General features: G+C 40.7%; 1 protein-coding gene across 1 annotated transcript in view; it reads left to right on the forward strand.

The window, feature by feature from the left end:
* EGF (epidermal growth factor) overlaps positions 1 to 14560 on the forward strand; it is a 94293-nt gene extending 79733 nt beyond the window's left edge. The window contains exons 21-24 of the mRNA XM_004269572.3: positions 4779 to 4946; positions 8225 to 8342; positions 11145 to 11250; positions 13211 to 14560. Coding sequence (XP_004269620.1) covers positions 4779 to 4946; positions 8225 to 8342; positions 11145 to 11250; positions 13211 to 13461 — 643 coding nt within the window. The 3' untranslated portion in view covers positions 13462 to 14560. The remainder of the gene's footprint in view (positions 1 to 4778; positions 4947 to 8224; positions 8343 to 11144; positions 11251 to 13210) is intronic.
* The last annotated feature ends 1666 nt before the right edge of the window (positions 14561 to 16226 follow it).

Here is a 16226-nt window from a genome sequence, read left to right on the forward strand (position 1 = left end):
CTCAGAAACCATGCCCCTCAGTTTTTAGTAAAAACCACACCCAGAAGATCTAGTTTTGTATCAAATCTTACTTTTAATTACTTTCATAATTTGAAGGCAATCGGAGGGAATTGATAGATACTGAAAAATGAATAGGTCTCCTATGGCTGGACTCCTGACTCATTGATAATTTTCTCTGTGCCTAGTGAAGGAATGATGAAATACTTCGATCCTCATGAATAGATGCTATGAGCTTAGAGGCTTTGATTATTTTATCGCTAATAATCAGCGGAAACATAGTCTAAATTATAAGAAGAGTAAGTTATATTCTGTGACAAAGTAATGGCCTTGCATTATAAATCACATCAGCCTGACACAAACAGTGAAAAATGCTCATGAATATTAGCAAAAATGACTCAGTTCTAATAGAAATCTTCTTTCATAGTCATATTTCATGCTGTGATTTTCTAACCTAAGATAAATTTAGTACTTAATGATAATCATCCTTGATTTTGATAATAAGAATCAAATTGTTTTTACCTGTTCCTGGCTTCTTATTGTTACAGATAATGGAATTATGAAAACAAGTGTCCTAGCAATGGTTTGTGTTTCTCTCTGATACTTTAACCTTGGGTTATTAAAGACATTATAGACCTAGAGTCTGTCATACAAAGTGAAGTAAGTCAGAAAGAGAAAAACAAATACCATATGCTAACACATATATATGGAATCTAAAAAAAAAAAAATGGTTCTAATGAACCTGGGGCAGGACAGGAATAAAGACTCAGATGTAGAGAATGGACTTGAGGACATGGGGAAGGGGAAGGGGAAGCTGTGATGAAGTGAGAGGGTGGCATGGACATATATACACTACCAAATGTAAAGTAGATAGCTAGTGGGAAGCAGCTGCATAGCACAGGGAGATCAGCTCGGTGCTTTGTGACCACCTAGAGGGGTGGGATAGGGAGGGTGGGAGGGAGACGCAAGAGGGAGGGTATATGGGGATATATGTATATGTATAGCTGATTCACTTTGTTATACAGCAGAAACTAACACACCATTGTAAAGCAATTATACTCCAATAAAGATGTAAAAAAAAAAGAGGACATTATAATAATAAGAAGGGTACTGCAGGGTTGCCTATTGCAGTCAGCACGTTAATTTCATTTGGCCCTCATAGCAGCAATTCATTAAATGATTTGTGAACTCTTTAGCACACTGCTTTCCTTTCTGTCATTAAATCCTGATGAATATATCATATTCCCCTAATAATGTTTCAAACACGAGTTGCTCCAAAATGACAATTAAGCAGGATCTAACACTTAAATTTAAGGACCTTTAATCAAAAGCAGCATTTAAAATATCACCAGAGTTCCCATTAATCTGGATCATAACTTTGTTTTTGAATTCTATATTTAATAAAAGTGTGGTTTAATCAGATGTCCAACCCTTCCCTCCTTCCCCGCCCCAATGACCTCACCTTGTAGTTTTTTAATTCCATCATAACACATCTCTAAGGAGTGCTTCCCAGTCCAGCTTTTATTAGAAACACTTCACAGGCATCATTCCACACAGAGTGTTCTTAACGTTGTGAGCACGTTAATAAAGGAATGCACTTCCTTCCTTGTTTGGAGGCAACGAAAGCTCCCCTCAGATGCAAGACCCGCTGGCTGCCCCGGGGATGCAGAGGATGTGGGAACTGGAAGTCTCCACACCCAAGGTCCTCCTCACAGATTCCCCACTCTGGGGATTCTCAGAGGACCCCAAACCTCCTGAGCACAGAAGAGGTCCTCATTCATTCTGGTTTGTCTTTGAACCAACCCACACCCTATGGGGCAGGTCTTCTTCAGCCCAAGTTCTCCCAACAACAGTGCTGTGAAATGTTTCATGAAAAAAGGGTTGTGAATGGGCAGAAGACCTAAACAGACATTTCTCCAAAAACGATATACAGATTGCCAACAAACACATGAAAGGATTCTCAACATCACTAATCATTAGAGAAATGCAAATCAAAACCACAGTGAGGTATCACCTCACACTGATCAGAATGGCCATCATCAAAATATCTACAAACAATAATGCTGAAGAGGATGTGGAAAAAAGGGAACCCTCTTGCACTGTTGGTGGGAATGTAAATTGATACAGCCACTATGGAGAACAGTATGGAGGGTCCTTAAAAAACTAAAAATAGAATTACCATATGACCCAGCAATCCCACTACTGGGCATATACCCTGAGAAAACCATAATTCAAAAAAGTCATGTACCACAATGTTTATTACAGCACAATTTACAATAGGCAGGACATGGAAGCAACCTAAGTGTCCATCGACAGACGAATGGATAAAGATGTGGCACATATATACAATGGAATATTAGCCATACAAAGAAACGAAATTGAGTTATTTGTAGTGAAGTGGATGGACCTCAAGTCTGTCATAACAAAGTGAAGTAAGTCAGAAAGAGAAAAACAAATACCATATGCTGACGTATATATGTGGCATCTAAAAAAAAAAAAAGGTTCTGAAGAACCTAGAGGCAGGACAGGAATAAAGACGCAGATGTAGAGAATGGACTTGAGGACAAGGGGAGGGGGAAGGGTAAGCTGGGACAAAGTGAGAGAGTGGCATTGACATATATACACTACCAAATGTAAAATAGATAGCTAGTGGAAAGCAGCCACATAGCACAGGGAGATCAGCTCGGTGCTTTATGTCCACCTAGAGGGGCGGGATAGGGAGGGTGGGAGGGAGGGAGATGCAAGAGGGAAGAGATATGGGAACATAGGTGTATGTATAACTGATTCACTTTGTTATAAAGCAGAAACTAACACACCATTGTAAAGCAATTATACTCCAATAAAGATGTAAAAAACAAAACAAAACAAAACCTGAAGAACTAGTGGAGTGTGGCCTGCCCTTGTGAAATTCTGGCTGATTGCTCTGGACCTTATAAGGCTGAGAGGCTTTGATATTGCAGCCTCCTTGGCTCCCAGTTCTCCTGTCACGTGCGTGGCATATTCCTTGAGACCCTAAGATCTATGAGAGGATTGGAAGTGTGGCCTATTAATATCCAACAGTTTAAAAGTGGCTGCTAGGGGCATCCCTGGTGGCGCAGTGGTTGAGAGTCCGCCTGCCGATGCAGGGGATGCGGGTTCGTGCCCCGGTCCGGGAAGATCCCACATGCCGCGGAGTGGCTGGGTCTGTGAGCCATGGCCATTGAGCCTGCGCGTCCGGAGCCTGTGCTCCGCAACGGGAGAGGCCACAACAGTGAGAGGCCCGCGTACCGCAAAAAAAAAAAAAAAAAAAAAGTGGCTGCTAGGCGTTGATAGTAAACGTCTGTAACCAAGGACAGCTAGAATTAAAACAGCATACAGGAAAGCCGGGAATAACCTGATGGTCCTTTATACTTCCTACACTCAGATCCTGCATTCTCTGGTAGGATCACTTCTAGAAGAATAGTTTTTCAGAGGTGCCTGGAACTTAAAACTCTTTTTGGAAGTGGCCCAATGTAGTAGAAAGAACACAGACTTTGAAATCAGAGAACCATTTGAATCAAACCTGCCATTCACGAGCCGTGTGAAAAATTTACTTAACTCCTTTGAATCTCACTTTCCTCATCTATAAAATGGGAATATGCCATCAAAAATAAAATGAATAAAATTGCCTAGTACAATATCGGAAACGTAAGGTGCATAACAAACACTAGTTACTTTCCCTCCTGTCTTTGAAAGTGACTCGCCAAAGCTCCTATAACCAACTCAGGTAGAACTAGGACTAGACTTGAGACCTTCTGGGCCTTCAGCCATGATGCATGCTTCGTCTAATGCTTTTCCCTTGCTGCCTCTTCCCCCCATGGGGACTGGTATCAGTCCTCTGTGTATTCATTCCTTTACCTCCTTTTGGAACAAAGTGGGGACATGGATATACATACAGAGAGTGGATCCAGAGCCAGGGTGAAGAAATTCCTAACAAGTGAGCAACACAAAATTTCTAACAGAATATTTTTAAAGTTTATGCTCTTGCAAAGAATAATAGAATGTAGTTCTACCCAAGCTCCTGAGAGATTCTGGAAGCGTGTATTCCCAGTAGATGGCAGCATTGTTTCATTTACTTTCATCTAAAGGTTCGCAGGCTGCGTTGCCCGCTGGTAACTCCAGTAACAATTTCACTAATGAAACAGCAGGATGTTGGTGAATGCCTCTTTTCCTCCACTTAATTCTTCTCCCTTGAAGAAGTAGGCGAATGCTTGTGTGTCACCACCGAGTCCTTTTGAGTCTGTGATTTTAAAAAAGAAGGAAAAATGGTTTCCTCTGCAGACTAGTCTATGCTTCCAGTTCAGAGACTACTCAACATTCTTTTACAACCTGGTCTCAAGTGAAAGACTGCTTTGAATTCTTCTTCCTTCCTCTGACCTATACTCATTGCAGTCTGGCTGAACATTTGTTCGAAAACTCCCTTGGCACTTAGGGCAGGGTTGCTTTATGTTGGTCTTAGAGGAAGCTTCACAGGATTTTAGCCTAACAGAAATTGATCTTTAATCAATGTTCTGCAGTGCCTTATAGAGGCGGTATGCAAATAATCCCCCATTAATCCCAGGGCCAACAGACCAATGGGGGAAGTCTGTGTTGCATTAACTTGTAAATTAGAGTGCTTTCAACTGACCCCTGATGGATTTTCCATATGTCCAAAGAGCTGAAGCTGAAATGCAGAGGTTGAGAGACGGCTGGATATTGAGTGCAAAAATATAAGCGTTTTCGGCCTTGGCTCACTGCTGACCTCTGTTTGTATGTTGTCACAGCTGTGTCGTTGGCTACGTCGGGGAGCGATGTCAGCACCGAGACTTGAAGTGGTGGGAACTGCGCCATGCCGGCCACGGGCGGCAGCGGAGCGTCACCGCGGTGGCTGCCTGCGTGGTGGTGCTGCTTCTGCTACTGCTCCTGGGGCTGTGCGGGGCTCAGAAATACAGGTGACTTTGCTTCCATTGGAACTTTCAACCTCCTTCTAGCTCCTCCCAGGGGCTTCTTGAGATGAGCTGCTTCTACACACTTATTTCATTTAAAAACTGGAATAACAGTAAAAGAAAACAAAAAACGGTCCAGGATTTCATTGCTCTAAAACATCAGTGGATTTATTGTTCCATTCCAGACTTTGCCCATAAACCTATGTAGTTTACTGGGTTGTTATTTAACCTCACACGTTTTTTGTTTGTTTGTTTTGTTTTGTTTTGTTTTGTTTGCGGCATCCGGGCCTCTCACTGTTGTGGCCTCTCCCGTTGCGGAGCACAGGCTCCGGACGCGCAGGCTCAGCGTCCATGGCTCACGGGCCCAGCCGCTCCGCGGCATGTGGGATCCTCCCGGACCGGGGCACGAACACGCGTCCCCCGCATCGGCAGGCAGACGCTCAACCAGTGCGCCACCAGGGAAGCCCCCCTCACACGTTTTTATATTCCACTTTTTTTCTGTTAGCAGCATGTGCTTCCTCTCACGCCATCCCCGGCCTGTATAACTATAATTTTCATGGGTGCCATCCATTGAGTTGATTTCCCAGAAAGCATTAACTTCTGTTCAAGAAACTCAGTTATCTTCTCTAACTTGGAAGGAAGTTTCGGGTCCTTGGAGTTTATGTTTTTAGTCATTTCAAGTTAAAAGTTCAGAACTGTGGAACGATGATATTTACACATTTATTTAAAAAAAAAAACCCACTACATTAGGGTGAAGAAATGGGCATCACATTGTTTGCTCATTTTCCACTTTCTTAAAAAGTAAGCCAGCATCCTCCACCATCCTCAATACAGAAAAGCATTTTAGGCACTGTTGTAGTTTGTCTGGCATATATGACTTAATAAGCGCTTTTTGTTATTGCTATGATTTTCCATGAACCGTAATCTTCCCCAAGGAGTCACACGTTCCAAATCCTTTTCTATCTTGAGACACAGGATTCTCAGGCAAAAACTTGAAATTTTAATTCAGTGGTTCATCAGTAACCATTGTACTTTTTAGCCTGGTGTTCAATCAGCATCTTGGATATTTGTAGGAAGAATATTGAATAATCAGCGTTTCATCCCATTGGACAGAATCCCAAAAGGAAAGTAGATGATTGGCAAATAATGTAGAAAAAAATGGAAGGAAGAAACAAGTCCAAGTGTACTGTAATTATTAGGTGTTTTTTCTTACTCTATGGACTATGACATAGTAAGTAATATGCTGCTAAGTTCAAATTAGAACTGCCAGTTTAAATATTGCCACGTCACTCATGTACACCAATAAATACAGACCTAGCATTGGGTTTATCAGTTAGGTGTGTTTAGCAATTTTCTGTAAAGAGTTAAAATCAGTTATTCCTCCCTTCGTGTCAATCTGACCTGTTTTGTCTAGATTGACTGTCCGACACTATTTGTCCTGTGTATCTCTGAAAAGATTGTTTGTGGAGCTAAATAATTTTAAAAGTATTGTACTATTATTACTTCATAAAACTTGTTGGGGACTTCCCTGGCGGTCCAGTGGTTAAGACTTTGCCTTCCAATGCAGGGGATGTGGGTTTGATCCCTGGTCAGGGAGCTAAGATCCCACATGCCTTGCGGCCAAAACATAAAACAGAAGCAATATTGTAACAAATTAAATAAGAAAGACTTTAAAAAATATAAAAAAATAAAACTGTTTCTTGGAAGGACCGCTTTGTAAAAAAATCAACAGGAAGTATTATGTCACAAACTATAACTTGCAACTTTGGAACTGTTTATATTAACCACTTCAATTTTTTTCCTTGATGCTTTTGATTAAAAATAATAACCCACACTGTTTCCTGATGGGGTTCCATCCGTCTCATGGAATTCACAGCTCCTGGGATGGGGCTTCCACAGCAGCCCCTACCTTCCTTATTGCCCTTCCTCTGATGGCCAGACAGGCCTGTTTGACGGAGGGTTACACTCCTAGAGGGAATTAAGATGCCATCTGCCCCGAGATAGCAGCACTATTTTGGAATCTTGAGGCTGGCTGGTGGTCTCCCCACCACCTTTCCTTCATTGGTTTCCCTTAAATGGCTGCTCAGTATGTGATGTACGTGTCTCTCTCCCTCTCAAGGCTATGCTTTGAGGACAGGGATCCCACTTTCATGTTAGATCTCCCTCCCTTTCACCCCCTCCCCCAGGGCATGACACCATGCCTTGCATAGACCTGGAAGGAGCCTAGGCTTTGCATCCGTCGACTGAAAAAAAAAAAAAGCACAACGTGAGAGTTATGAGTTAAGTTTATTTGGGGCAAAATGAGGACTATAGCCCGGAAGACGGCATTTCAGATAGCTCTGAGAAACTGCTCCAAAGAGGTAGGGGGTGAGGTCAGTATATATGTGACTTTGGTGAAGGGGCAGTACAGGCCATCAAGCACATAGTTTTTGCAGAATGTTGCTGCTAGTCTCGTGAAGGTTACTGCTACTCATGAGGGGGAGACGTCAACGTGAAGGGTTTTAGTGCTTTGCTAGATACAAGGAGATGCAAGAATTGGGCTCATAAAATCTTTTCCTGAGAATATCTAATTATCTGAAGACCTGTTCTGCCAGTTTTTCGCAGAGCACAGGGTGCCTCATTCCTGATCTCCGCACTGAACTCCTTTCAGTGGGTGTTGAAGGTCAGCAGCTGCTGCAGCTTGTGATATAATCCTTGTAGAGGTAGACGGCAGGTGCCAATACGTAGTTGGCACAGCATTGTGACCCGGCTCCTGGGCTGCCCTTGGTAGCTGTGTGCCTTGGGTTCATCACTACTATCTTCCAATCCCACTGGCTTCACTTGTAAAATGAAGCTAATATAGTGTGTGTCACACAATTGCTGTGGTACTATTTCCATGGGCACCCCCTCCTCACAAATTCTAAGTCCATTTAGGTAGAGATTTTGTTGTGTTTTTTTCCATTCCTATGTCTCCAGTACTAGGACAGGGCCTAGGATATAGTTAGTACTCAATCGATATGTCCACGAATAAATGAATGAATGCATGCATGGCTTCCCGCCCACCCCATGCCCTCCTACCCCTTGTCACGGTACCTTGGAAAGAGTGAAGCATCATCTGGAAAGTAATGCAGGTAAGGATACCTTAAAACCCAAAGTTAGGCTCCTAGTTTCCTTAATACTTCTTCTGTCCCATGCATTTTAAGTACCAAAATTTCAGTAGCAAAAGTAGTTGTCCTTGACCATCACTGAGTAGGCTACGGTTTTATTTTGTTTTGAGATTGTGTGATATTTTGGCTCTATGGCAGGACTCAGAAGCTGCTATCGAAAAATCCGAAGAATCCGTATGAAGAGTCGAGCAGAGATGCGAGCAGTACCAGGCCTGCAGATGAGGAGGCTGGGATGTCCTCTTACCCCCAACCTTGGGTAATGTGACCACAGTACATGAAGCAAGAAATTAAATACATGAAGCAAGAAATGTAAAGCAATAAAGCTTTACGTTAATCCCAGTTCATTTTTTTTTCTCATTCTTCGCTGAGTTCAGAGAGACTGGAATCTATTATAGCTTCCAGCTGGTGTTAATGTTACCTAACACCACAAGAAGTGGGAGGTCCTGGGTGGGCAGTGAGGGTGGGGGAACTGTGTCCTAAATTAAAGTAATCAGATAAGCTAAACTAGTGCCATAATGTAATGCACGAGACATTTATGGGATCTTTTTTCTAGCATGTACTTTCTTGCTATAACTTAGCTTTTTATGTGTTTGTGGAAAGTCTTTCCCCATTTTTCGGCGATCCCTTTCAGATGGATGCCTTAAAAACCCAAGATTATGCTCCTAATTTTGTTAAAATTTCTTTTCTCACACACATTTTAACTCCTTAAACTTCAGCAGCAAAACAGTTGCCAGATTTAGCCAATAAAAATACAGGACACCTAGTTAAATTCATGCTAATACTGAAAGTTCAATTTTAAATTCAGATTTTACTGGGTATCCTGTATTTTATCTGGCAGCCCTGTATATTTTCCAAAAAGCATAGTAACTGCGAAGTTCAAAATGCTTCATAGATCATCCACTTCAGTAATTGATCTTAGAACACTAGAGGGCAGACTTGGGACAGGCTCTCTTGAAATTGCTGGAATTTCCATTTTCAGAATCCCGTCAGAGATAATCTGACTGGTTCCGTGTGTGTGTGTGTGTGTGTGTGTGTGTGTGTGTGTGTGTGTGTGTGTGTGTGTTGTTGGTATCATTTGTGGTATATGTTGTGGAAGAGGCTGGACTATATGGCAGATCCGTGGGGAATTGAAACCTGTGGGCACATAGGGAAAAGGCTGTTAGGGAGAGGTTGTCAAGGGGCAAAGGTATCATTTGGGGTCCTTCACACACCACTTCTCCCACTCCCCAGCCTCTACTTCATGTGCATTTCAGAGAACAGCTTTCCTGTGGCTATGCTTTTGACTAACAAGTGAACATCTGTCTCTGCTTGTTGTAGGCATTCAGCGTATACTTATTTTTTGGTGGAACTTGAGTACAGAAATACAATAAGAAATGTGAATTCTGGCTTTACTCTTCTAACCAGTTGGCTAATTTTCAGCAAGTCACTGAACCCTTGTTTCTTCATCAGGACTCCAAGGCGTTTGGATTACATGAGCTCTAAGATCCCCCCTGTCTCTGGAGATTCCCTAAGTGTGTGGTTCTGGGTGGACTTAGTTATAGAATGTCCTCAGTTCTTTGAAGCTTCATGACTTGTGGACTTTTTAATTTTCCAGATCTCATTGTCAGCCTGTATGGTACTTCCTTCAGGTTTTGGGTAGCAAGTTTAGTTCATCTTATTTAAATCATGGGAGAGAAGGAGAAACACAATCTGTATCTTATTTCTTAAAAAATCAAAAACACTTGCTGCTGTCACGAGCAGCATGCTGTCTCAGGGCTGTGGTGAGAGGCTCAGTCTCCCAGCCGTCAGATCTGTCATTGACACCAACTGCTGCTGCAGATATCGGTGCGAGTGGGAGAGAGCTGAGCACCCAAGCTAGGAGGAGAAGCAGCAGAAACAAATTTGGTTCCATCAGCTGCCTTCCCCAACCCAGGCCAGAATCCTGGAACCTATGTTCTTCTGGCAGAGAGGCATGTGGTTGGAAAACTGGCAGTGCGGTGGGCTGGATTTTAACTTGAGCCAGAAGAATGGGCCTGTGCCCATAAACAGTGGGTCATGTATTAGTTTTGCAATGAGTTACTTTGGGAGACCATCAGTGAGGAAGAGGTGGAGAAGGGTGATTAGTGTTGTAGAAAATAAGAAAATGAAAACATGTTCAGAGGATCCACCATTCTCTCACCAACATTTCTCTCCCTAATCGACTCTACTCATTTTTATTCCTATACTTTTCTCAAGGAGAAATATGACCAAGGAGATTTTTTTCTATTCTCTCTTCCTCATTGTATTTCTCAGCTATGGGCTCTTTATGTGGAGGGTACGTTTCTGAACCAGTAGAGCATTGGTTCAGAACCTTGGGGCAGTCTCTCTGCTGGGTTACTGATTGGCAAGGAAGGACTTCCCCAAACTGCATCCTTCATCCTGGGGCATGGGGTCACTTCTTTTCTCTCCTTTTATCTTTGATCTGCTTTAATCTCTAATCTATCTGGTGTGAATGTGAGCCAGTGAACTCTGGTTAGCCTGCATTGCAAGTACCCAATCGAATGTGGACAGTACAAACAATGACAAAAATAATCATTTTGTTGACCGAAGAGAAATAATGTTGTTTTCTGAGCCTGCCTTTTAGAATTCTGGTTCCCAAGCTGTTCAAGCATGAAAAGACATTTCATGGATCCCTGCAAAATAGTAGTTGCATTATTAGTTCTTATTACCCACTAATGAGCCCAAATTATTCAGAACTTGATAGCATGTTTAAGTGAATTTTCCTAATTAAGCACACACACATATTTGAAAAGTTGGAGCACATACATGTGCGAGATATTATTTGTCTGGCCTGTGGGCAATGCTTAGAACACTTGTGGATTCATGTATGGGTAGTGCTAGTTGCTTTAATAGAGAGTAACAGAAGCTTTCTAACTGAAAACTGAATCTTTCATTAGCCAGAGAGACAAATTTGACAGGGCCTTTCTTTTGGCTTTTACCTTCTATAAGGTGGACATGAAGCCATAGATTTTATTTAACGTATGTTGAGATAATTCATGGATTTTAACAATGTCCTCTCTCTCCCTTTTGTTTGCTGCAGTTTGTGGTTATAAAGGAACATCAAAACGTAAGCAATGGGAGTCCACCTGTAGCCCTCAAGGACGGCCTTGTGGCAGATGTTGGCCAGTTTTCTTCCCTGGAGCCTGGTGAATGATTATCTTTCCCTGGATCGTGAATGTTTCCCTGAATGTGAAAAGTCTCATCTACACACAGAAACAGTGAATAGTGAAATTGTATAAGCTGTGTGAGCAGCTGGCTGTATTGGAATGCCATAGAACTTTAGAGAAATATGTTTAGACTAGATTCCTGTTTACCTGAGGTTACCACATCCACTCAAAACTCTGGTCACATAGCAGTCTTCTAGGTCCGCTTAAGCAAGCACACAACAAGTCACTCCTTATTTTGATTTAGGTTGGGTTTTGAGGTCATTCTTGGGGTTCGGGATCTGTATGGGCAGCTGTAGGCATGGTTCCAGTGAAATTGCAAGTGGCTCCAAGAAAACGTGTTCCATGTTTTGGAAGGAAGGATGCTTGTGAATTTAAGTTGATCTGGGGGTTCTCCTAGGGATTTGGGAATATTTAAGTCTTATCAGGAGCTAGCCCTCAACCAGATGCCTGGCCGTCTGTGAAATCCAGCCAGACCCCTGCGACAGGGGCTGTAAAATCAACCCACATTTTCAGGCTGTTTTGGAACTCAATCTGCTTCCAGTAGAAATGGAGTTACGTATGATTCGACATAATACTTTTGTCAAGAGTTGTATTAAGATAAATTTCTTGGGCTTGGGTCTCAGATATCATAGTTGCATTTCCTAACTCAGAGGATGAGGTTGAATATGCTTTTTGTATCATAAACCTTCAGAAAGGTTCAGAGAAACTTTGAGCCGACAAAACCAGTTCCTCTGCTAATGAGAGGTGCTTCAGCTCCACTTATACTTTCTGATATTTCTCCTTCATAAATATGCTTATTACCATTCTCTTCTCCTCAGACTTCCTCGTAGAGAGAACATAGGCTTCTTGTTTTGAAAAACTCACTCCAAATCCCCCTCTCATACATGTGTTGCCACGTAACCCAAATTCAGTATAACTTTCTTTCCTAATTTGAGGAAGGCTCTGGATATTAAGGTATACTTCAGAATTGAATATTAAAACTACAATAAATATTATATATATATGTATATATCATTACAAGTGTTGTTAATCGGGATAATGAAAGCATTTAGCATTTTCAAATGTTGCGTGGTTTTTTGTTGTTAGTAGTAGCATTTTTTGAATGTAATGGAATATCTTGTTTTACATAGTACTTTTTCTTGAGGAGCTAAAAGCAAATAATTCTTTGTTATGAAAATAATCTCCTTTAGAGGTATATATAATGTAATTTTGTAAGATATTCAGTAGCACAATTAAAAGAGTATGGTTAAACTCAGACAAGAACTAAGGACTCAGTTAGCTGAATACTCAGGAATAAATTAGAATCTCTCTCTTTTTACTCATTCTATTGCAAACAGTTTTTGACCAATTCTCCATGAGCTACTCATAATACCTGTCTCCCAATATGAGTGATCATATCCCCAGTCATGTCCAGCCATCTCATAAATGCCTGTTGTGAAAGTGCATGTGGAGATTGGAGGTGGGGAGGTAGAGTGGGAAATGAGATAAAAGATCAAGATTGGCTCTGAGCCAATTCTTTCTCTACCCTGGAAAACCCATTAAGCCACAGGCTATACTAGTGGTGCCCCCACAGAACCATATTCATTGACCTCAGCCAACATCAACTGGTGCAAGTTAAGTGCAGAGTATCATGCTAGGGGATAAGAATGCAAGTGCATTTAAAACCCGAGCTCTGTTCTCAAGTCATTTATGGGCCAAATGGGGACAGTGGAGTTACACAGAGAAAGCTAAGTAGCAATGTCAGGTAGCACAGTCCTTTGAATCATCTTACTAACCAAAACTATTTAAAATTTTTAAAAATTGGGTCCAGAATGGTTTAAAAATGGGTTCATTTGTGTCTCATATTTCAGGTCTACTCTCCAGCCACTACTATTAGGGTCTGTCTTGCTGGACATTGTGAGTGATGTGAATACTGAAATGTCTTTTTTCTCTTGTATAGGGTCATTGCAACCAACATCATGGAGAAAGGAGCCCCAGATGTATATGGGCACAGAACAAGGATGCTGTGTTTCATCATCCAGTGATAAAGGCTCTAGTCACCAGAGAATGAAGTGTAGCTTTCATCTCCCCTCCTATGGGGCATGGCCCATTGCTGGGGGAGTTGAGAAGTCCCATTCTCTCCCAGCAGCTTACCCATTATGGCAACAAAGAGCTCCGGATCCACCACACCAAATGGAGCTGACTCAGTGAAAGCTGGAATTAAAAGTAAGATCAAGAGGAACAAACTGTATTGATGGATAGTCATACTTCATTTCAAAAAGTAGAGGAAAAAATACAGATTTTCATTCTACAATCTCTACAACTAATCACCTACTCAGCGTCGGAGACAAATACGTATTGTGCTTTTGCTTCTTCCTTCAAGCAGTCTCACTGCAGATTTTCAAGTAAAAGTGACCTGGAGAATCACTGGGTAACTCATTAGAAACTAAAATGGGGAAAGTAGTGCTTTGTAAACTGTGTTGTCTTCAATATTCAATACAGACAGATTTTTTTTTCCTGCAGCCCCAGAAGATATTTGGGGTTAAAACAATCAATCATACAGGTTGGGTCAGTTATAAAGTAATTTCTCTTATCTGGACAGAACATTTAGCTAAATTTTATGAAATGGTTAGAATATTAAAATTATTGTTATTGATATAATACATTGGTAGGCATTTACCTTATCATTGGTGTGGTCCATGCTGGGAATTTTGCAGAATGAATTTTGATAAATTAATGAAAAATGTACTAACTTAGAACCAATTTGGATGGCTTATTTTTTCTTTAAAAATCTTTGAATGAAAACATTAAATTTTTAAAACATTACCCAAGAGACTTCTGTGTTTCTGACATTACTATTCTTTCCCCCACATATTTTTTTCTCTAATGAAAATGGTAAATTCTCCCTTTGTATGTTTGCACAGAATTTTTACTTATTTTCAACATATGAGATTGTAAGCAAATTGCCTGATTTATTTTAATTTTGGACAGCAATCAATTTCTTCTACTTATTTAAATAAAATCAGCATAAACATTTTATCGTACACCTGGTTAAGTAATAAATTATAGTTTAAGGGGATGTTAGAGTTGAAGCAAAGTGATTTTCTAAGCTTGCTATTGTTACTTTACCAAAAAAAATCGTATTTGAAATCTTTCTAACGTTATAAAGTAAATTTTCACAGTGTTCCAATTAAATATCATTCTTGCAGCCAAGACATTGTTACTACAAATTACACAACCTAATACTGTAACTGGATTGTTTGGGGCTTTGGATTATTCAGTTTATGCATTAACTAGTCCTTTTGCTTATCTTTTCTTTCCTTTCTCTTGAACTCCTTGGACTTTGGTTACACCAGAAGTCAGCATGAAAAGGCGTTGAAGCCCATTTCAAGTAGATACTTCTTAGAAGTTTTGGTAAAGATGTTGTGGCGGAGTTAATTCAGATTTTTCTGTATTCAGTTTTGCTTTAATTGGTAGTTGATAACCTGGAGGATCAGAAGATCTGTCTTTTGTTTCTAATGAGTGAACTGACCTCAGAAAAAATGCAGTCATAATTCTCCCAATGATGGGAAAATTATATTTGTAAGTGTGAATATTTTTTCTTCTTCCAAAAGTGGACATGTTGGAAGCTTTAAGTATTTAGATTACGTTTTTGTATTTTGGCACCTCGTTTAGGATTCCAGCGATAACATGAGACCACCATAGCCCATAACATAGCATTATCTTTGAACCGTTATCTTCAAGCTGTGCAGTGAATCTGATACCTCATAAACTAGGACCCTGTGTCCTTGATCAGGATCTAACACTGTCTCCCTGGTCAAAGTAGAGAGAAAACACACTTTGTGTCCTTCGCAAGTCACCCTGAAAGAGTATTTTCCTTTGCTGAGGCTCCCACGTCTCTGCCAGAAATATCCTCCTTTAAGAATCTATTTTTTTTAAAAGAGCATTTTCATCTAAGATATTCAGTTTGGAAAAAATGCAAATCAAATATTTTTATTTCCTAAATCTCATGGTCTCCTTGTGCACAATGCCTGATTGTGATCCTATTGGACTAAACGTCACCTGCTACATAACATGAGCATTCTGCCCTCTTTTCTAGCACCTAATAGAGGGCTTAGCATACTCTATTCTTTTGAAACTGTATGGTTCCAGTTCCACCTATTAACCTGGATTTCCAACTGATATCCTCTTCATGTGAATAAATGATTATCGTGTGATCACTGAAAATGTGTTAAAAACACTAAATAAATTATTTAAAAACATACAAACAAACCAACAAAAAGGCTGGGAGAAAGGGAAAATATCGAGTTAATTTAAGCAGCTGTGACAGGCAAGATTTTGTTATTGTTGTTTACTTTTTCTTTCTTCTTTTTTTTAAATCCTTAAATGAGAAACCCTCTCTGCATTGCTTCCTCCTGAGCTGTTTCACTCCAGACACGCCTGAAGCAGAGTTCTTTCCCGTTTGGAACTTGACAGGGTTTCTGTCGCTAGTAGCATATGCTTACAACAACGTAGCTCAGTAGGAAAATAATGTGATGGACGTGGATCCTTAGTTAATCACTCACATATCTGAACCAGAGACTGTAGGAAGCACATAAATTACCAAACAGGAAAATTTCCTAGCTGGTGGTCATTTCCTATTTTTTCTCCTCTACAGTGAATATTTGACCCTCTGACATAGTTCAATTTCCATTTCTGGTGGGTCAGAAGGAAAATTATGATGTGCCTGACTCAACAATTAAGCCTTCAGAGTGCATTCTAAACTAAGAGTTGTCAATCCCAGATTGATGCCTGAGTTATTTGGGTTCTTATTTTTCATTTGTACCACTCACCTGCCAAAATAATAAAGTATAGTAAAACTGTATTATTCAGAATTTTAGGGAGTCATTTGAACAGTGAGGCAGGTGCTTGCACCGTGGTTTCTTTAGCTCTAAAATGAGGCATCTTTTGTATGGACCAACTTAAAGTAACAGCAA

The sequence above is a fragment of the Orcinus orca genome, chromosome 4, assembly GCF_937001465.1.
Source record: "Orcinus orca chromosome 4, mOrcOrc1.1, whole genome shotgun sequence".
NCBI lineage: Eukaryota > Metazoa > Chordata > Mammalia > Artiodactyla > Delphinidae > Orcinus > Orcinus orca.